This window comes from Lepidochelys kempii, chromosome 12 (genome assembly GCF_965140285.1).
Source record: "Lepidochelys kempii isolate rLepKem1 chromosome 12, rLepKem1.hap1, whole genome shotgun sequence".
In the NCBI taxonomy this organism is placed as follows: domain Eukaryota; kingdom Metazoa; phylum Chordata; order Testudines; family Cheloniidae; genus Lepidochelys; species Lepidochelys kempii.
This window is the reverse complement of record NC_136391.1, coordinates 8,834,317-8,854,985: the sequence shown is the minus strand read 5'-3', so window position 1 is coordinate 8,854,985 and position 20,669 is coordinate 8,834,317. Positions and strand designations below refer to the sequence as shown.

Below are 20,669 nucleotides of genomic sequence, written 5' to 3'. Positions count from 1 at the left end.
CAGGATCCTTCAGCGTCCCTATTGGCTGATGTAGCCTTGCCCTCCCCCACCCCCAGGCCTATCAGAGCTTTGCCCTGCCCTTCCCGGCTCAGGCCGATTGGTTCCGGTGGCTGCGCGAGGGATGACGGGAGTTGTAGGCGCCGCCTCGGGCTTGCTGTAGCCCCGCGGGCCGGGCGACGCTTTCCCCATGAGTGGGCCGCGGCGCGGGCCGCGGGCCCGGGACCCCTCCCCGGGGGAGCCGGGCAAGAAGCGGGACAAACGGGAAGTGCGCGGGGAGTTCTCGGCGGCCATCAGGGAGCCGGCGCTGAAGGAGAAGGCGGGGGCCGCCTGGGGCTGCAGGGAGCCGCTCAACCACGGTACCGAGACCCGGGGAGCCGCGCCGGGCCGCGCCGCGCCGCTCTCTCCTGCCCGGGGCGGGAGCCGGGCCCCCGCTGGCTGGGGAGCCCGGGCAAGGGCTGGCCCGGGGGGGCCACGACCCTAGCGCCAGGGCCGAGCGGGGGGCTGGGCTTTGTCCTGCTGCGCGGAGCGTCCCGGGCTTCACCGTGTCTTATTTACCGTCCTAGAGGCCATCGCGGTGGATCCTGTTCCCTTCTGTCACTGCGTGATCCCCAACTTCCTCCAGTGCCCGGGCTTCCTGGACGGGCTGCAGACGGAGCTCCTGGACCTGGATTTCCACGAGAAGTGCAACGATTTGTACAAGTTCAAACAGGTGCTTCTCCGGGACAGGACCAACCTTCTGCGTCTTCATCCGAATGGCCCAAATCTGACACGGCGGCACACACCTCTGGCAGCGACGCTGTGCATTTCCCTGGCCCCTCTGTCGGCGCCTCTTTAAGGGCTCACAAACGTGAGCTAAGCCCATTAAGATGCTCCCGCAGAATGTGCGGGTGCCGCCATTTAACAGCTGGCAGCGCTGAGGCCTGGAAATGATAAGCCAGACCACAGGCTACCGCAAGTATTTTCAAACGCTGCCACTGACTGTTGAAGCGGCCAGGAGTCCTGTGGCACCTTATATAAGCTTGTATAAGGTGCCACAGGACTCTTTGCCGCTTTTATAGATCCAGAATAACAGGGCTGCCCCTCAGATGCTGACTGTTGAGTGGCTCTAAATTAGGCTTCTAAAACCAGGTACTTGTTTTCAAAAGTGCTGAGAACACGCAGCTCTTACTGACTTTAATTGAAGTCTGGGGTGTTCATCATCTCTGAAAATCAGAACCAAGCAGTTTTGAGTTAGGCACCCAAAACCAGTGGCTGCTTTTGGAAAACTTGGCTATATCTATCTAACACATCTAGGCTTGGAAGGATTAGATTTTTATCAGTAAATTTCTGTTTCACCATACACAAAAAAACAACAAAAATATTTCCATCAGTAATAATAATAGAAATTTACAGATAGGCAAAGTAAGAAAAATGCTGCTTGACAACTTATTAGAGTTTGACTTAAAGATATTTACTTGGTATATTTTGACAAGTGACACTGACAACTTGTGTTTTAATTATTATAAAGCTTTAACTTTTTGAATATCAGTGTCTACTGTCATTAAATAATTATTGTCCAACCCCCTTCAGTTTCCTGCAGTTGTGAAAATTCAAATGAATAAACACGGGGGTAAAAATCCTTAAATCCCATAATTTTGCACAACTGTGCAATAAAAAAAAATCTTAAAAATATTAATATTATCTGTTGAAATTATTTTTTTAAAATTTGAATTCTGCCATGCCCACATATGTGCTGTGATTGTCTTTGTGGTCTGTAGGGGATCTCAAGTTAATGGAAAAGCTGGGAGTGAAACCCCTTAAGGCCTATGTCCCAGTCTCATGTGACCAGGCTCCCTCCTATTGCACTCTGAAGTTTGTAATCTGTAAAGTCTAAGGAAGACCATTCTTCTTGGGGTTGTTTATGTGCTGTGTTGCTTGTCTGTACCCATATGAACATGAAATAGTATTTACTGATGAGTTCTGCAGAATTAGAGCTGCAGACTGACTACAGGAGAATGCAGGTTTAAACCTAAATACTAGACAGTAGTAGTCCTTTTCTGGTTTCTTCACCCCAGACCTCTGAAAATTGACTGTCGCTCCATCTCTGTCACCTGAATGAGAAATTCCTATGTCTACGTCCTGTACAATGCTGAACATAGAGGTTCTTTGGAGGTCTGGTAGTTCTAGCATACAGATACTCTCCTCCCAAGTGCAGACACTTCCTTGGCATGTTAGTGACTCAACCTTGCTACACAGTCTTGGACCAGTGTCATGAGACCTTTAACTTGTATTGGTGATGGTGGCACTGTGCCTAATAACTTTTGGGTTACTTAATTCCACTTTTGCCTGCAATGGCCCTCTGCCCTCCATTCTGCACTCCTGTTCCCAGAATAGTCGCAGAAAAGTTACACTGATGATGGTCCTAGAAATATTTATTTTAAGTACTGTCCTTAGTTATTATTTCAACTGTGACTTAGAGCAGAGTCTAAATGAAATAATTGTTCTTATTTTCCATGCATGTCTGTAGTCTGATGATCTGAAGAAGAGAAAAGAGCCTCACATCTCAGCATTAAGGTAAAGTAGCTCCTGTAAATCACGGCAAATGATCAGGCACCCTTTTCTAGAGGTCTAAAAGGAACATGGCCAGAAAATGAAAATCATTTTGTGAAAAATTTGTGAAAAACCCTGTTTCAGGGTTGTTGAAAATGGACTCTCTTTCATAAATGTTTCATGATTATTTTTTCTGATTTTTTTTTTTTTTTTTTTTTAGTAGATTGGGACAGTTTTTTAAAAACACTATTGCTAGAATTTTTTGTTTACCAAAAATAGTTTTTGGTAAAAAAAATTTCTATGCCTATTTTTATAAAGTTTACAGTAAACATTTCAGGAAAAAATACCAGAAAAAGGCACATTTGATAATATTGCATAATCTTTTTTTTAAAAAATTTTTGTGAGCTTCTCATTAAAAGCCTGATATAGCCTACCTGATGCATCTTTTTGTTTGGTTTGGTTTTTCTTGTTAAATCTAACATCGTCTCTTAACGAAAACCCCATTTATCACCAAACTGTGTGTCTCGTTAACTCAAGCTGTATAAGATATGCTTTACTGTTTTGGGGGAGGAGGGAAGAAATTGCATAGATTCCCCCATCCACCTAGTTCTAATGATCATCTCAGTTTCCTCCTTGATTGCTTCCCCATTAGCATTTCAATCCTCTCATCCTCCTTTCCCCCAAAACCCTTCTTTATTTTTAGCACTGTAAAATTGCTGTGTAGAAGTCTGAAACTTTCATCTCTTTCCTTACTGACTAAATCCATTCTCACTGCTTTGTTGCTTTAAATGTTTCTCAGCAGCATAGGGGCTGCACTCCCGGATGTTTGTTGTAGGGTTGCCCATGAAAGCAAGACTCCGGGCAGGAATTATACATCTTTAACCGTTGGCATTTACAAATAGTTGCAATAAGTTGAATATAGTTCACGACAATGCACTCAGTGCTGCAGCACCTCAGCATTAAAGGTTTCCTAGGCTGAGGGGCTACATGTCCCATTTGCTGTGTGCTTGTCTTCTCAGGAAAGTTCTGTTTGAAGAGTTCCGGGAGTGGCTGTCTGCAGTTACACAGGTGGAGCTGGAACCAACCATTGACCTGTCCTGTGCTAAGTATGAGTATACAGGTAAGTGAGCAGGGTGCCTTCTCCTCTGAGGGGAAGGAGAGCATTACATTGCCATAGGGGGCCCCAGTTTCAAAGCTCCCTGGCAACTCCTGCTCCTCGAAGCTGTCCTCCAGCAAAGCAAAGATTCAGGCAGGAAGCAAGTCGTGGCCAGAAAATGGAAGAAGTGATATACCTGAATATTTTTGCTATTAATAGTTTAAACAGGCCCAGTGAACTCAGGAGCTCCCCCACATCCCTGCCGCCCCTCTCTGAAAAAATCCAGTGTTTGTGACCAGTCCAATGGCCCCAGGATGGCTGGGATTCAAATTCTGGAAGTTAAGGTTTTCCTGGTGTTTGTCGTTAATACCTTTATCTTGTCTTGTCATGTGGGTCCCCTTGCTGGCCCAGGACTGAGTGAGTTACAGACACCAGCCTCCCCCTGGAAGTGGTTCTCCTGATTGAGTGAGATCGATGGAGTGGAGAGAAGGAAGCTTGCACCGGTACCGCCCATGCTGTCCTGGCTGAGTAGACCTTCAGTCACAAGCACTGTCAGGACAGCGTTTCTTGCCAGCAGGGAACTCGCTCGAAGTGCATTTTGATGCAGCTGTGGCTTTAAGAGACAGTGTTTGAATCATGCGGGAAAGCTGAGCAATTTCCTCTCACTGAGCAGTAGCAGCAGCTGCAAGAGGAGAGGAGGGTAGCAGGAGGGCCCTGTAGTTACACACTTTGATGGACTAGTTCAGCTGATGTAATTGTAATGGAGTCCAGAGGAAATTACATCTACAAGGTCTGTGAATCAGATGGGCTTGTGGCCAGATGAGGATGCAGCTCCAGGGAAGGGGATGGATTTTGCTTTCAAAGGTGCAGGGATGGGGAATGGTCACTGAAATGAATGAATTCTGCAAACCCTGTGCAAGCATGCTAAAGCTTGTGATTGCAGACACCCTGCTATGCCATGACGATGAGCTGGAAGGACGGAGAATTGCCTTCATCCTGTACCTGGTTCCGCCATGGGAGAAGAGCGATGGGGGCACTCTGGACCTGTACAGCACCGATGGTAGGATTGTGGTCCCTTGGCTGTGTATGTCTGAGGATGTCAGTTATAGGGACAAATTTGGAACACTCACACTTTGCTTTTGTGTGTCTTCATAGCAGCCACTATTAAGACAGGGTAGGCTGAGGAGAAGCAGCTTCGTTCAGTTGAAGGCTGGTGAATTGCTGTGATGTGTATGTCTCAGAGTGAGACAGGTGGAAGCTGTCACTGCGGATTGTGCTACTGGGTAATGGCTCAGTTAGGACTAGCTTTGGGGGATGAAGCAGATGGGGGGTCATTAAGTTTACAGATGAAGAGGGCAACCTTTTGTTTCTGACTCATAGCTGCAGAGGGAGGTGAGGGTGGCAGGATGGGGGTGATGCTAGTAGCCACACTTCTGCCCAGTACCCTCTGTGAACTGGACTGTTCAGTGACTGAGATCCAGGCAGGAGGAGATGCCCACCCTGGTGGGCATTTAGGCCTCCCAGGCCAGCTTCCTACTCTGGAACTCCCTCCTATGTGGCCTACAGGACTTACCAGTCCCAAGTGGTTCTGGAACTAGCATAAAGGGGTTTGTGGGGGGCGGGGGGGATTTCATGTCTGACTGTAAAGAGCACATATGGTCTTTTCTTGCTCAGGCCACTTTCAGCCGCAGCAGGTCGTCAAGTCATTAGTCCCTTCATGGAATTCCCTGGCCTTCTTCGAAGTGTCTCCTGTCTCTTTCCACCAGGCAAGGAGCTGCTCTTCTTTCTTCAACCAAGTGTGATTGCTGTAAGCATTCATTGGGTGTATTGTGGTAGCACCCTAAGGGGCCCCAACCAGAATGGCAGCCCCATTGTGCTAGCTGCTGTACAGCCACAGAGCAGGACAAGGGCTTCAGATCAAGCTCTGAGTAACATCCTGGCTCCAGTGTCCGCCATCATGGTCTTTCTGTGTGTTCTAAATAAAAGTACCTCACGGAACCCTGAGAATACCATGGGGCGGGACGCGCAGCAGCAAGGAGTCAGCGGGGAAACAGCACTGAGAATGTGTTAACATAGGCCAGCCGTGAGCTCAGCTATATGGCTTAGGGGTTTATTTAAGATACAAGTGAGATAAAAAACAGAAAGCCCTACTGGTCATTCCCCAAGCTGTTATCAGTTGGCAACTTGTTGTAGGCATGGAAAGCCATGTGAATTCATAGCTTAGCCTTGTGACTGCCTCCTGCTAACTGATATTTAGTCCTGTGTTTAGCAACATTCAAAGTCCTGCATTCAGCCTTTGACACTGTTAATATAGGCTTTAAAAAGTCAGCTGACTGTATTGGGAGTGCTTTTGCCAAAGGCTCCCAGAGTTCATCACTTATCCCCCTAGAGTACTTGCAGTCATTGAATCTCTTAATTTGACCCTTTCATTGATTAATCTAAGTGTCTTTGTGTTGCCATTGGATGGCTGAGTGAGGGTCAGCATGATACAAACCCCTCACAGCAGAAGTCAGCAAAAATCCCTTTTCTCAAACATCCAGCAAGGAGCATTTTGCTGTTACTTCCAAACACATCTCTGAATCTTGGTCCAGGCTTCCCTTTTTTCATAGTTTGGATGTGAGTACCTTCTAGCACAGCTGTGACCTACCACACTTTGTTTTCTATCAAATGGTTTTGGGAGTTGTTGCCACCACCCCAAATTACTCAAAGCCCCCTAGGACACTATATATCCTGAAATGTGGAATTAACGCCTTTAGTTAATTTCACCCTGAGTACATTGCGATGACTAGCACTTGTCAAATTTTGCACTTATCAGTCGTCTCATCACAATACAGAAGCCCCTGACTTCCAGTGACCAGTCTGAAATTCACCCAAGTGCAGGGAGCCAGCATAAAGTCTATTAAATGCCTGGGTCTTTTGCTTTAAGGTAAAAATAAACATATGTAAATTAATGTATGGCTATTGCTCGTGGATTGTGACTACTTCCCATAGTACCTGTCCTGGGCATCCTTTTTTGTGTTTCCTCGATAGCCACATCAAAGTTGAGTTTTGCAGATCATGGTAAATAGTAATCCAGCAAACCAAGTAGCAAAAAATGTACCCCACAGTTTTTGTTGGCTCCTGCTCTGCCCCAGGGGCATAGCGGTTCTAAAGATAGTTCAGGGGTTAAGGCTCTGGACTGGGCCACAGGAGATCAGGGTTCAATTCATGGCCCTGCTACAGACTTGAGCAAGACGCTTAATCTTACTTCATTTCCCCTATCTAAACTGCAGACAATAATCCTTTCTGTCTCCAAAGAGTGTAAACTCTTTGGGGACAGGGACTTCTCTTCCTAAGTGCATGTACAGCACCTAGCACAATGACGCTTTGAGCTCAGTTGGGGCCGTTAGGCATGCCATAATACACACATACTAGATACTACTCGTAATGCAGTCCTCACCTTTTCATTCCAGGTGTCTGAAGTTCTGACAGAAGGGAAGTGCCGGTTGTCTGTGAGTGGTTGGTTTCATGGCCCACCAGTGGCCAGGCCTCTCCGCTACATTGAATCCCTCTTGCCCCGGAGTCCACATATCCCATACGATGTAAGCAAAAAAAGCATAGATCTGCTCGCCCCCCACCCAGCCTCCATCGTGTCTGTGGCATACTTATGCTTAGAAGGCACACAGTTGAGGCAGTGGGCTCCTTGAATTTTACAACTCCCCCTTTTTCTCACTGTTGTTTGCAGCAATCTCTTGGATGCTTAAAACTGAATCTTGTTAACTTCCCCCTTTCCCTCATCCATTCATTGGCTTTGAGATCAAGTATGAAAAGTGCAAGGTTGTATTAGTAGCGACTGGTTTGGGGAGAGAGGGTAGGTCTAGTGAGAGCCTTGTATAAGGAATTCTGTGCCCATTGCAAATGGCTGCAGTACTGCTGGGAGTGCAGCAAATGCCGTGGGCAGTAAGGGGATGGTCCAGCCCTACACCGTTGTGGTGCGGGGGGGGGGAAGACCCATTATCTGTGTAATCTCAAATCCAGCATTCAAATCAAGATGTTTCTATTTCAGCATGAAATCTTGTACGAGTGGATCAACCCAGTTTACTTGGACATGGATTCCCAAGCCCAGATCCAGGAGGAATTTGAGGAGCGATCAGAGCTTCTCCTGAAGAACTTCCTTAAGGTGGGTCCAGGATGATGTGCTGTGTGTGGGCTTGTTCCCCAGGTTGGGGTGCTGGTTGGGCACTGTGTGGGACACAAACTGGTGGTGAATGCGGTGGGTCATTTGTGCAGCTCAGAAGCTGAGATCCAGCTGGTCTTCCTCCTCTCTTAGTGGCTTCAGGCAGGAATGGAGGAACTGTGGCTGCAACCACCCCACCCCACCCGATTTATCCTGTGGAAGTTATATAGACTGTAGCCCCTCTTCTGCACAGGGACACCCCGACTGAACCACAAACGCTGCTCCAACTCCTCGTGTTCCCTTCTCTCGTCTCTGCTCTGCCTCCTGTCCCCTAGCCCTGTTTTTGGTGGAATCCCTACCCTGAGTCCTTGTGTCATATAGGCTAGTCTCCGGGCCAGGAAGCACTGGGAACGGGGGGACGGGTTGCTGCACCACTTGTGAAATATATGACCAGTAGAGGCTACGCTCTGTGACTTGGCTTCCCTACAGAGGCTGTGGGTCCTGGGTCTGATTCACCTTGCCTGGCCCTTTATGCAGTCACATATACCTGTGTAAAGTGGGGAATGCTCTCACCTGTGTGAGGGCAGAGGATGCTAATCTAGTAGCATTTCATGCCCGTTCTGCACAGGTGTAATTGATAATACAAGCTGCAGGGTAGTGGAGGATCACAATCACCCTCCCAACCCTCTGATTCATCTAGCCCCTGCTGGGCTGCGTGGGACAAAGGCAGGTCATAGAACTAAAGCCGGATGCCTCGCACAACAGCACTGAGCAGCTACTCCTAATGCAACAGGAAAGCGTGTGGAGCAGCCGTGTGTTAAAGGGTTCTTCCATGTGTTTGGCTCCTAGGGGGAGAAATTTCAGCTTGTGTGTGAAGCTCTGCAAAAAGACAACATCACATGGAGCAGCCGAGGGCCACCCAATAAAAGGTAGTGTTGAGTCCTGCTGGTTAACTCCGTCAGCCATGTTCTGCCAGGGAGATGCCTAGCAGGTATTCTCCTTAGTCTGAATGCTGGATCCTTACCAGCTATCTGCTCATCACATCCCCACTCTCCTTCAGATGTTACGAGAAGGCTGAGGAGGGGAGCCTTCCGGATGTCCTAAGGAAGTGCCTGGAGTTCTTCCGCTCCGAGGCCTTGTTCTTGCTGCTCTCCAACTTCACAGGCCTAAAGCTGCACTTCCTGGCTTCCTCTGATGAGGATGAGGAGGGAGAAGAAGAAAAGGCTGCAGATTGCACTGGACACAGCTCTTCCAAACCCAAGCAAGGAGAAACCAGTCAAAAGGCCAACGGCGATGGTGACCAAGTAGATCAGCCTGAAAGTGACCCCCAAACCAAAGAAAGTGATACAAAGAACAGTAAGTAAAGCCAGCAGGGCTGGAGTTAAAAGAACTGGAATGGAAACCTTGTTCCCATTGCCTTCACAGAGGCCAGGATTTCACCCCAAGGCTACAGTTAGTTTAAGAGTGGCCTCTGATTTTTGACAGGTTTCAGCGTAGCAGCCGTGTTAGTCTGTATTCGCAAAAAGAAAAGGAGTACTTGTGGCACCTTAGAGACTAACCAATTTATTTGAGCATAAGCTTTCGTGAGCTACAGCTCACTTCATCGGATGCAACTGATTTTGAGTGGCCACCTTAAGCCTGATTTCCGAGAGGTGCTGAGTACCCACAGCTCTCATTGACTTCGTTTGAAATGGTGATGCTCAGCACCTGTATAAATCAGGCTCAAGGTGTCTGAAATTGGACACCTAAAATCAGTGACTGCTTCTGAAAGGGTGTGGCCTGAGTTAATGACTTTCTGCAGGTTACACATGTAGTAAGTGACCTCATCAAGTTGAAATCTAGTCAAACTGTTTAAAAAGAGTTAAGTAGCTTCAAGAACCACACCTGTCCTGAACCCTTTGCCAATTGTAATGTGGTTTTACACCCACATTTTCCTATTCTCTTACAAGTATTTTTCTTCTGTGAAAGACCCTGTTGCACCCTAAATTACCTAAGATTCCTGGTGGGCACAGGTGGTGATGGAAATCAGTTTCCTCCCTTTTACCCTCCTACCCCATAGCCTCCACTACTTCTGTTCCTCCCCTTCTGTGTTTTTTAACCACTCCCATTCATTATGGCTGTTGTGAAACATTGTGATTGACTGAGGGAGAAAGAGGCTATGGGGTATAGGGGGGAGAGAGTGCGAATGGTAAACGGAACTGTGGGGCTGCCAAACGCTGAGAATAGAAGGTCTCTCCACATCCTGAGAGATCCCAAAGCACTTTCCACAACTTGATCTGCACATCCCTGAGATGGCTGAGTACATCAGTGCAGGGAGGGGAGTTTGGGGCAACACCCTATTCCTGTTGAAGCGCCTAGGAGCTTGGGTGTCCATGCAGAGCACAGAGGATGCTGGTTTTAAAGTTTCGAGCTGTAAGTCCCACAGACAGGAAACCCACCTGGAGCTCTTCCATTTTTCAGAGGCTGGTAAGAGCCTTGCTGGACTCCATAACCTGCCTGTGTTTATCACATGGCAGCTCCCGGCCCCCTCAAACATGGCACACACAAGGCACATGCCTGCTGGGAATGAAATTGATGTGACCATGGCCTTTTCCTCTCCTCATGCTCCCACTGGGGCTGCCGGACCCAAATTTATCTGCTTTAAAGTGGAGGTATTTCAGAGGCTAAATAAAGATGCAGAGCTTGTTTGCCTGCCTTCTCCTTTGGGGTGGTAGATGTTAGCTGTTGTGCAGCTGCTGTATCCTCCCGAGCTGGTTAGACTCTTGCTTTCCTCCCCTAGGCTCAAGTGTCCCCATGTGCATGGGGGAGCTGAGGCACTGGACAAACGGCCACTACACTCTAGTCCATGACACCCAAATGACAGAGTTTGCCCTGGACCTGCTGTTCTTCTGTGGCTGTGAAGGTATGTGGGGGGAGATCCAAGCCTTCCCTTTCCTTGCTGCCAAGGGGAAAGAAAGGGGACTTTTGTTGGAAATCATCTGGCCTCATCTGTTAAATTTTCAGCGGTTTTGAAGCCACCAAACCTTTCATACTGTTCTCTAAATAGAAGGCTCCTTCCTACTTTTCTCCCAGTTCTCAGTGATGTCACCTGGTGTCCCGGCTAATAATCATTCGCAGCAGGATTGGGATTGCTGACGTAGGCCAGTCCCACAGTAGTTGGCTCTGTACTGCCATGCAGTAGCGCTAGGTTACTTCCCAATGGATTCTCTGACTCCCTGGGCCGGGCCAGGCCAGGGCACTTCGCCAGCCCTCTGGGGAAACAAGACCTGTCTTGCAGTATAAGCCATCCAGCTGAGTAGGGGGAGTTTCTGATGGGAATCCTCACTCCAAGCATGGGGCTGTGGGATGAGATCACCCACAGGAGAGTGGAGGGGCTGTTCCCTTGGTGACATTTCATGTGACACTATCACTAAATTCATGTGTAGATTTTTTTTTTTTTTAAAAAGACATAATACTGAAGCCTGCATTTTTCCAAAGTAACGAGTGAATTTGAGGGGTGGGAGATTATCTGCAGGTCTAGCTAGTCAGGCACGAGCTCATCACTTTTGAAAACTTAAGCCTAAATGGTCAGCAGTATTTTTGCATCTTGGCCAGCTGCTAGCAGCCCTGGGAATGCACAAGCCAGAGTCAACATGAGCATGCTGCGGGGACCACCAGGCGTATCCTATTCAATCACTTAGTTACAGGGAGGTGTCTGTTCCACGGATGTGAAACCCAGGGAGGGTCTAGCCTCTTCTTCCAGGTTGGTAGTAATCCCCTGGGTATGTGGGGACCTGGTGGGTAGTGAGGTGTATTGATTCAAGCCGATGTCTCTGAATGACAACACTGGCCATAGGTAACTGGAGGCAGTATGGTACCCAAGAATTTTGGAGAGCAGGGTGGAGATGCTACTGATCTAGGTGGGTGAGTGGGAGTACTAGAGAGTGCTGAGCTTTCTAAGTCTCTCTCTCTCCTATTTCACCTGTTCAGATTGGGATGCAGAGTATGGTGGCTTTACATCCTACATTGCCAAGGGTGAAGATGAAGAGGTAAGTAGCATGGTGTGTTCAACTCGTAAGCCCTGGCCAGCAGACCGTTCCTTGGTGCATAGAGCTAGAGCAGCACTGAGGTTGCTCTAACCTACACGGGGGATGGGAGAACATAGCAGCAGTTCCAGGATTGGGGAGCAATGAAATGCTCCCCATCTTGGCTGTAGCCCATGATTATTGTGCACAGCTGGGCCCAAAATGTCTGTCTGTAAAAACTGCACTTGCCATCTCTTCTGAGGGTTGCTTGTCTTAGTCCCAGCCCTGAAGAGCTTAGATTCTATCTTTACCTTTGTTTCTGTACAGCGCCTAACGCAACAGGGTTCCAGTCCTGTGTGAGACCCCTGGGTGCTTCCATAACAACAATGGTAATATTGTGTCCGTGCTAGGCCCCTTTTAGATGAGGCAAATGACAATTGTCTAATAAAGAACCTAAGCTGATGGGTCTTAATATGCAGTGGGCTATGTTGTTTATTCTCAGGCTTATGCTGGAGTCATGCCATTGGTGGCAGTATTCAGCATAGAAGTTCATGATATTCTCCAGCTATCTGCTGTAATGTACCTTATTTTGGTGATGGTTCCCTGATGTGAATAAGATCTTGAAATTGTTTTTGTGAAAATAACTCCTGCTTCCCCCTCCAAAAACACCAAAACAAGATCTCTCTTGTCTGTTCTAGCTGCTGACGGTGAATCCAGAGAACAACTGCTTGGCCTTGGTTTACAGAGACAAAGAGACTTTGAAATTTGTGAAGTATGTTAACCATCGTAGCTTGGAGCATCCGAAAAAACATCAGAGCAGAGCTGGATTCTGGGACTTCTCTTTTGTCTATTATGAGTGACAGCACTGGGCATGGCCATCTTCTGAGAGGGAATGGCTTAGTGATACAGTAATGGGTTTTGAATAGTCTCCCGGACTGTCTTCTTAGTGGGTGCACCTGTAATGCATGGATCGGCTGGTGCCATTTGATGAGCCTAGATTTGATTTAGGCAGAGAGCTAACTTCACCTGACTGCATCCGAGCTGTCATGCTGGTGCTGAAGTCTAAGTGAGTCTTTGCTAGGTTTTTTAATAACAAATGGAAGCACTATTCTGCTGTCCCATCTTAACTCTTACTCGCTCTCACATTCTGGTGCTGCTCCACCAGAGGGAGTCTTACTTGGATCCGTAACACTCAACTCTTGAATAGCTGCTTTTCATAGCCTTCCAGCCCAGCTCTCCTGAAGAGCCCTGCAATGAATTTACATTGTGTCATGATGCACATTGAGACTTCGTGTAAGCCCAAATTGGTGACTGCTATGAGCACTGCACAGATTTGTAGTCCAAAGCCTTCAACTGGTCATCAAGAACGAATCAGGCTTTGTTCCAAACCAGGGCTTCCTGACTTCCCTGATCTGCAAGCCATATCTCTTCTGGGGCCTGATTGTTCCCTCTGCACTGAGAAATGGTGCATGCAAAGCATGCTGCCACATAATTAGCTATATTGTCTAGGAGGTGGTGGGTAAAGGAGAGAAGCTTGTGAAAATGTCTCCCAAAAACATGGGTTCCCCTCCCCCCAATGAAAAAAGTGAAACCTTGTATATCTGGGAAGGGACGAGGGGGAGCCTTCAGCCTCAGTCTACTTGTACTGATACAAAGAACAAACCCCTAGGGTTTTGGTGGGCAGGGAAAGGGTAGTGGGAGGACATAAGCAGGAGTTAAAATCATGTGTGCTGGTGGGGAAAAAATGTAGTGAAGGGCCTATCCACCCTCCTTGTCTCTTGGACAAATATAATAGGTGCGGTTGCCATCCCCAGTATGTCTTCTCACTGTCACCCTTCAAGCTGTGGCCTAATTCTAGCTGGGCAGTGGTATGGTCTCCATCACTCTAGTAGCTGAATACCTAATTTTGCATTCTGAGCAGCTTGTTCCATCTATGCCACCCCAGCCCGCTGGGTAGGCTAGTTAGGACACTGGTTGCTCAGCCATGACAGGAGCAGTACGTGCTTTTAAAATAACATCTTAAACGCAGATTGGCGTGACCTGCTGCCCCCACGCTAGGTGCAGTTCTGACTTTGCTAGGAGCGCCACATTGCTGAAGCGGTGAGGCGTTATCGGCCCGCTAACTGGTGCTGTCACACAACATGTGCTGGCTCTCCGGAAGAAACAGTCTGGCTGAGTTCTGTATCGTTGACTCGCTACTACTTTGCACACACCAGGGCTGAGCTTATTTTGCATTGCCTAGAAGGTGTTTTGCACCTTCAGTAGTAACTGACTTACACACACGTGTGCTTTTGCTGTGAATAGTGCCTTTGCAAATCCATCTAAGCCATGGAATATAGCCCCTGGGCTTGAGTTGGGGTGGGAGAGAAACATGCATGACCATGCCTTCGCATACCAACTTGGCATGGGATGAAGCAGCATGGGGAGGGAGCCTGCTACCCTCCAATTTCTGTGCAGATCTGTGGCTTCCTCTGTGTATGTAACCCAGGACTATTATTGGACTCAGAAATGGTGATGCGCTGGAGCACAGCGAGAAGTTTGCTCTCTGCACATGATCTAGCTTTAGCCAGAGCTACGTGTAATTAACTAACTTGTTTTCATGATCTAGTTTCTCTGTGCAAGGTAGAGACTGGTTTCACAGATTCCAAGGCCAGAAAGGACCATTGTGATCATCTAGTCTGGCCCCCTGTATAACACAGGCAAGAGAACTTCCCCCAAAATCATTCTTACAGCAGATCTTTTAGGAAAAAAAAATAATCCAAAAGGCTTTCTCACCTAGTTTAAACATTTAAACCATGGTGCTGTTTTAAGCCAGTTGTGATGAGTATAAAACTAAAAACAAATCCTACTGGAGCTCAGGACACTTTCCAAATCTTGAATGGGTAGTTTAGGTTAAATGCAAAGCCAAGCTGCATTTCTTCAGGGTTGGGGATATCACTTCCTGGCCTACAGTTATCCTGGAGAAATAGATTCCATTCTCGGCCTTTGAGATGCCAAAGCCTAAGCTACTGTGCAGTGGAATTTTCCATGCAGAAAAGGAAAGTTGATCAGGTGGCTTAAAACACAAAAGAGAAGCACCTAATAGCCTACAAGGATGTGAGGGCTGCAAGCACCAAGAGTACAAGGAAATGTTTAGACTGCAGCCAGGCATTTGAAATAGAAGTAGAAGGTTGAGTTTCTGGAAAAGCTGATGATTATGTATAAGAACTACCTCCTCCTAAGGCTGAGCTCCATCAGTCTGGAATAGCCTCCCCCAGGACAGGCTAGAAGCTGAACCTGAACTCACAACTGGCACTGAGGGAGCTAAAAATCAACAGCTCCTCTTACTCCCTGTACGCTGGGCCTTGGGGTGGAAAGCTGTGTGTTGGAAAGAACAAGCCCCAGGATTACTTGAAATTCAGGAGGCAGTAAATGCCAAGTGGTGTTTTAAATCACATTAGCTAATGTTTAAATTAAAAAAACGTTTTTGTTTAATCTTGACAAAGCCTATCCAGCAAATATCCCTCTCTCCAGGCTCTCTTTTCTGATACTGAAATTCGGGCAAGGTAGTTCAGATTGGCCCTGCTTTTAAAATGCACTGATCCTCAGAAGAAAGATACCATCAATGTGAAACATACCCATGCCCCAGAAGGGAGTAAAAAGAGTGACACAGAGGAAGAACAAACGGTGCAAGTGAATAGCAGTTACATGAACAAAGGGGACATGCCGTAAGTTTCAGTGAAGGGATACATACCAGGCAATCCAACATTATGCAACATTTAAATGGCTCAGATTAATTAGTCTAAGAGGACATTCAGGCTGCTCACCAGATTCCTCTGCTGCACAAGAGACAGAGTCCAGCATTTGACACTAGAAACATGCAACCAGGCTTCTGGGTAATTCAGGCATTGGCAATGCAGCAATTTCCTTTGTATTAGATGGAAGCAGTTTTGTCAAGTAGCTGAAAACAAAAGGACCACTTCATTATGGAGCAAGACAGCAAGGTAGCTATAGCCTAAACTGAAGGAGACTTAAAAAGACCAATCCTCATTCATACGCACATCGTAGTGGGTGTCTGATTTTACATCTCTTCCTGATTGAAACGAGGAATAAGATAACACAGCAATCCTCAGACTTGGAGAAGTCAGGACTAGAACTGAACGGCCTTTTGTCAAGTGTCAGTTCTAATTGCTTCCCCCACGCTGAAGCTTAAATGAAGACACTGAAAATCACTTGTGCATAAATGTTCCTGTTAAGAGGGCACTGGTTCTAGTGCAATTTCTCAACTGGTTTCTGTAGGAGCTGAGGGTGTGTGGGGAAAACATTTGTGCTCTAAGGACAAGCTTGCCAGGTTTTTCCCAAGAGTTGTCATCTCATATGGGGGTGGAATGCATGTAGGTTGGGGTGTGGAGAAGCGCTAGTCCCTTGTGCAGTTACAAAGCCACAGTATGGTTTAATAGGTTCACACACACGTGCATGTAGGGACCAGTGTGTCAATCTAGCATGAATTCCTGGGGGTCACTGCAGGTTCCACTGAACTCTGCTCTTCTTACCTTGACCTGTTGCCTATTTCTGTGTGCCAGCTGAGTTGCTTTATTTCGGTGATGCATAGCTTGGCTCATCCTTTAGGACAAGAGTTGTAATGCCAGATGAGTTCAAAATACGTTCTTACAGCAAGTATCAAATCTCCTGTCTTCAGATCAAATACAGGTGGGGAGTTGGCCCAGTTACAGATCTAGATTATTAGTACTGAGGAACTGAATGCTACAGGAATACAGCTTGCCCACAGACACAAAAATCGAGACAGGATGGCATGAAAGTGCATGGTACGTAGCTTTGATAATCAGCATGTCCGGCTATAACAACATGGTCTGCCTTCTGATCAAAGCCACTGTATAGCTGTAAAACAAACTGCACTCACAATGAAACCAATCAAGCATGACGAATTGGCAAGTAGAACAAAGAAGAGAGATTGGAGCTATGGGAATCTTTCCCTACAAATACAGTGGCTGGCAGAGATCCCTAGAGATTGCTCCATAATAAAGTTTTAAAATTCACCAACCCAGCATGGAACCGGTGGCTCACTAGACCCTTTTAATCAGAAGCAGAGTTCGACTAACAATCTGGTTCTTACAAGGATTCGATAAGCTATTGCAGCCAATTTGAAATGGCAGATGTGTGTTTGGCAGCACAATTCATACTGAGGGGGATGAATCAATGACAGAGGCTGTTCTCAGGATTAAAACAGATTTCAAGAATTAATTTCTTTTTAAGCCAGCTATGAGCTCCCTAACCTCTCCAGGGTGGATGATGCATCACTGTCTCTATTTCACAGCTTACATAAGCAGCCTGTTAGCTACAGAGGAGCTATCCAAGAAGCCCCTTCCATGTGCGCATCTTACCCCACAGAGATGAGGGGCACCTCTCTCCCTGCCCTGTTGTATGCAGGTATTGATAGTTACATATGGAAGGGGCTTGCTGAAGCAGAATGAGGAAACATACTGAGGATGCAATTCAGGTCAGGCACATCAGTTAAGAACTGTTTTAGCTCATAGGAGAAATCAGCTTTGGCATAAAAATTTACACTCCAGTCCACCATCCTACTGCATTATTTAAACCCACTTTTAACTAACTGGCCCAAAATACTGTTTCTTCTGACAGTTCTTTGTGCCAGAGTCCAAGAGATTTTTCTCCCTACCTCTTGTACCTAGATACTTCTTCCTGCTCCCTTTTTATTCCTGCATGTACTGCTACCAAGGATCAGTTTGCTCCTTCATAAAATACATGCCACTCTTTCTCACTGCCTCCCCGCCTCCCCCTCCTTAGCATGTGCTCTCTTATCCAGCAGTTGCAGAGAATGAATAGCTGAAGGTGGAATTTCCACCAAGCAAAGTGAGGCTCAAGTGTTCACTTTAGAAAACTGACCAGTTCCTAGCTTCATGGAAACCTAGGAACTGGTTAATTTGCTTATTTTTTATAAAGCCAGTAGGGGGTGCTGTAGTTGGGACTTCTGCCTGCAGTGACTCCCATGTCACCTCACCTCTCCCACCTGGCCTTCCCAGTGAAACCTGTTCTGAAAGTAGCGGCTGAAACCAGGGATTCACTGACATAGAGCAGCTCTGTGCTGCACAGGTCAGCAGCTGATAACTAGGGGTAGGAGCAAGCTGCACAAATCAGTATGGTTCTCAAATACCCCAAAGTTAGGGAGCCTTAGGAGCCAAGGTTTTGGTTTAGACCCACTCTGAACTCAAGGTTTTTTGTATTAATAGACATACCTCTTGCTTGGTATAGTCTGTGATCAAAATGCCTGACAATTATGGAGCAAAACCTGAAATGTGTTTCATTAACATAAAATAAATAACAAAAATAACCGCATCTCTTCAACGGAACACACATATGGCAAAAGCCTGACAGTTCTGTGTTTTAATGGAAAAGCTGATACCATAACTGCAAAATATAATAAATTCCATAAATAAGTTACAGTAAGAAAAATAACTATTCCAGGACTATACAAGTGTCTTGAGTGACTTACATAAATACCACATCTGCACTTTAAAACTTTGAGCCTTTCTTCATAGATTTTCCTATCCTTTAGCCTCCAAAGTAGCATATCCCAACTGATGGCTTACTTTAAAAAACAGCAAACTATCTTTCCATTTGCTTCATTCTATGGTGGAGCTGCAGGCTGATTTAACTGCTTCTCAGTATTAGTCCCTTATACATTGCTACACATCAAGTTCCCTACCTTTGTCTCCCAATGGCTTACTTAGGGAACAGTCGGAAAGAAAATACTACAGGACATCTGCTCCTATGACATCTGTTCATTTGTCTAAGATCACCTGTTGTAAGGAAGTATCATCTCTATGCAGTCGCTATTCCCCTTTTACGAGGATGCAGTCCCCACTCGCATTATCCTGAAGAGCATATTTAGGTTGTTGTTTCTAATGGCATCCCGGCACGCAGTGATCACCTGTGTCTTGGGTTTCCCAACTGGAAAGAAACAAAAACACAGAATCAGCACTAGTATGTATTTAAGTAACCGAATGAAACATTAAATAGATATTTACAGGTCAGAGCTGGTCTCTCAGAATTTAGATTTTGTAAAAAAAATTAATTGTTGTTTGGGTTTTTTTTAAATAAAACCAAACAGTAGGACTATTTTCCCTTTTTCTTAATTCCATGTCAAAAGGGGGGCTATTATTTGTATTACAAAAGTGCCTAGGGTCCCCACCATGGCAGGCACCATACAAATATGCAGTAAAATAGTCCCTTCCCCAAATAGCTTAAATAAGTATCTCCCTATTTGCAAAGCAAGAACTGGAACACTGTGCTTGGGCACGTGCAAAGAGAAAAGCATAAAGAAACCACCCAACAGCAAAAGCTAAAATATATTTAAAGGTCAGTTTTAATAATCTACGGTGTTGCTAGTAACGCAGGTAAACTTTACAATAGTCTGATTTAACCTGATAGTGTCCTCCTTTAACCTTCTGGGCCAGAAGTGAAGAATTCAAATGTAACTTTTAATGTTACACTGTAAAAATTGTTTTAATAAAAGCAGTAAGTCTTACACTATTCAAAATGCTGATAACTGCTTTGAATTGTTGCCCCAAAGTCACGCTGAGCACCCATAACTCCCTGACTTTCCTAAGAATCTAGGGTGCCCAGCAACTCTCAATCAATTCATTAGCAAGTAATTAGTGTGATGGAAATACCAAGGGACTGCACTTGGTGCTTCTTCCAGCCAAGTAACTAGAAAAAAACAAATTAGGTTTGACATTGAATTTCTGTCCTCAGCCCAGCAATTTCCTACCTACCTCCGTGTTTTCAGAACCTTTCCTATCGAATTTGAGTTCATGCATGTCAGTAGTGATAGGGCTGATGACTTACCAAGTGGGACAAAACTTAAAAAAAACTTACGGTAGGGTTTAGAAAGAGAATTTGGACTGACTTTCAGACTGTATTTATGCTTTAGCTCCCATAGGTTTCCTGTACGTAGCCATACTTTGAAGTTTCCAGTTTCATACATTGAAATGTTCATGGGCAACAGAAAGAGAGGTCCTAATTTGCAAGCTGCTCTGCACAGGCTGACCCCAATGCCACACAGTGCTCTGCCCATGCTATGGAACTAGCAGGATCTGGGCCAAAGTCTACCTACATTTGAACAGGTTTCAGAGTAACAGCCGTGTTAGTCTGTATTCGCAAAAAGAAAAGGAGTACTTGTGGCACCTTAGAGACGAACCAATTTATTTGAGCATAAGCTTTCGTGAGCTACAGCTCACTTCATCGGATGCATACTGTGGAAAGTGTAGAAGATCTTTTTATACAAACAAAGCATGAAAAAATACCTCTCTCCACCCCACTCTCCTGCTGGTAATAGCTTATCTAAAGTGACCACTCTCCTTACAATGTGTATGATAATCAAGGTGGGCCATTTGCAGCACAAATCCAGGGTTTAACAAGAATGTCTGGGGGGGGGGGGGGGGGGGGGGGAAACAAGGGGAAATAGGTTACCTTGCATAATGACCCAGCCACTCCCAGTCTCTATTCAAGTCTAAGTTAATTGTATCCAATTTGCAAATGAATTCCAATTCAACAGTTTCTCGCTGGAGTCTGCATTTGAAGTTTTTTTGTTGTAATATCGCAACTTTCATGTCTGTAATCGCGTGACCAGAGAGATTGAAGTGTTCTCTGACTGGTTTATGAATAATTCTTGACATCTGATTTGTGTCCATTTATTCTTTTACGTAGAGACTGTCCAGTTTGACCAATGTACATGGCAGAGAGGCATTGCTGGCACATGATGGCATATATCACACTGGTAGATGTGCAAGTGAACAAGCCTCTGATAGTGTGGCTGATGTTATTAGGCCCTGTGATGGTGTCCCCTGAATAGATATGTGGTACA

General features: G+C 46.1%; 2 protein-coding genes across 5 annotated transcripts in view; one reads left to right on the top strand and one right to left on the bottom strand.

The window, feature by feature from the left end:
• The first annotated feature begins 110 nt into the window (after positions 1-110).
• On the top strand, positions 111-19,100 carry OGFOD1 (2-oxoglutarate and iron dependent oxygenase domain containing 1). The gene is made up of 13 exons (XM_073307475.2): positions 111-356; positions 564-709; positions 2,507-2,553; positions 3,549-3,649; positions 4,569-4,685; positions 5,300-5,391; positions 7,078-7,206; positions 7,671-7,784; positions 8,631-8,710; positions 8,842-9,137; positions 10,561-10,683; positions 11,751-11,809; positions 12,484-19,100. The coding sequence occupies exons 1-13, from the start codon at positions 188-190 to the stop codon at positions 12,643-12,645; spliced, it is 1,635 nt and encodes a 544-aa protein (XP_073163576.1). The 5' UTR covers positions 111-187; the 3' UTR covers positions 12,646-19,100.
• Positions 18,173-20,669, bottom strand: part of BBS2 (Bardet-Biedl syndrome 2) — a 36,213-nt gene continuing 33,716 nt past the window's right edge. For all 4 annotated transcript variants that reach the window (XM_073307469.1, XM_073307470.1, XM_073307471.1 and 1 more), the window contains one exon: positions 18,173-18,754. In XM_073307469.1, coding sequence (XP_073163570.1) covers positions 18,648-18,754 — 107 coding nt within the window. In that variant the 3' untranslated portion in view covers positions 18,173-18,647. The remainder of the gene's footprint in view (positions 18,755-20,669) is intronic.

What these genes read in the sequence shown, in the direction of transcription:
- OGFOD1 (XM_073307475.2), top strand. Translation starts at nt 188, where the DNA reads ATGAGTGGGCCGCGGCGCGGGCCGCGGGCCCGGGACCCCTCCCCGGGG. An exon ending in CAGGGAGCCGCTCAACCACG is followed by an intron (nt 357 to 563) that starts GTACCGAGACCC and finishes TTACCGTCCTAG; the next exon opens with AGGCCATCGCGGTGGATCCT. An exon ending in GTTCTTCTGTGGCTGTGAAG is followed by an intron (nt 10,684 to 11,750) that starts GTATGTGGGGGG and finishes TCACCTGTTCAG; the next exon opens with ATTGGGATGCAGAGTATGGT.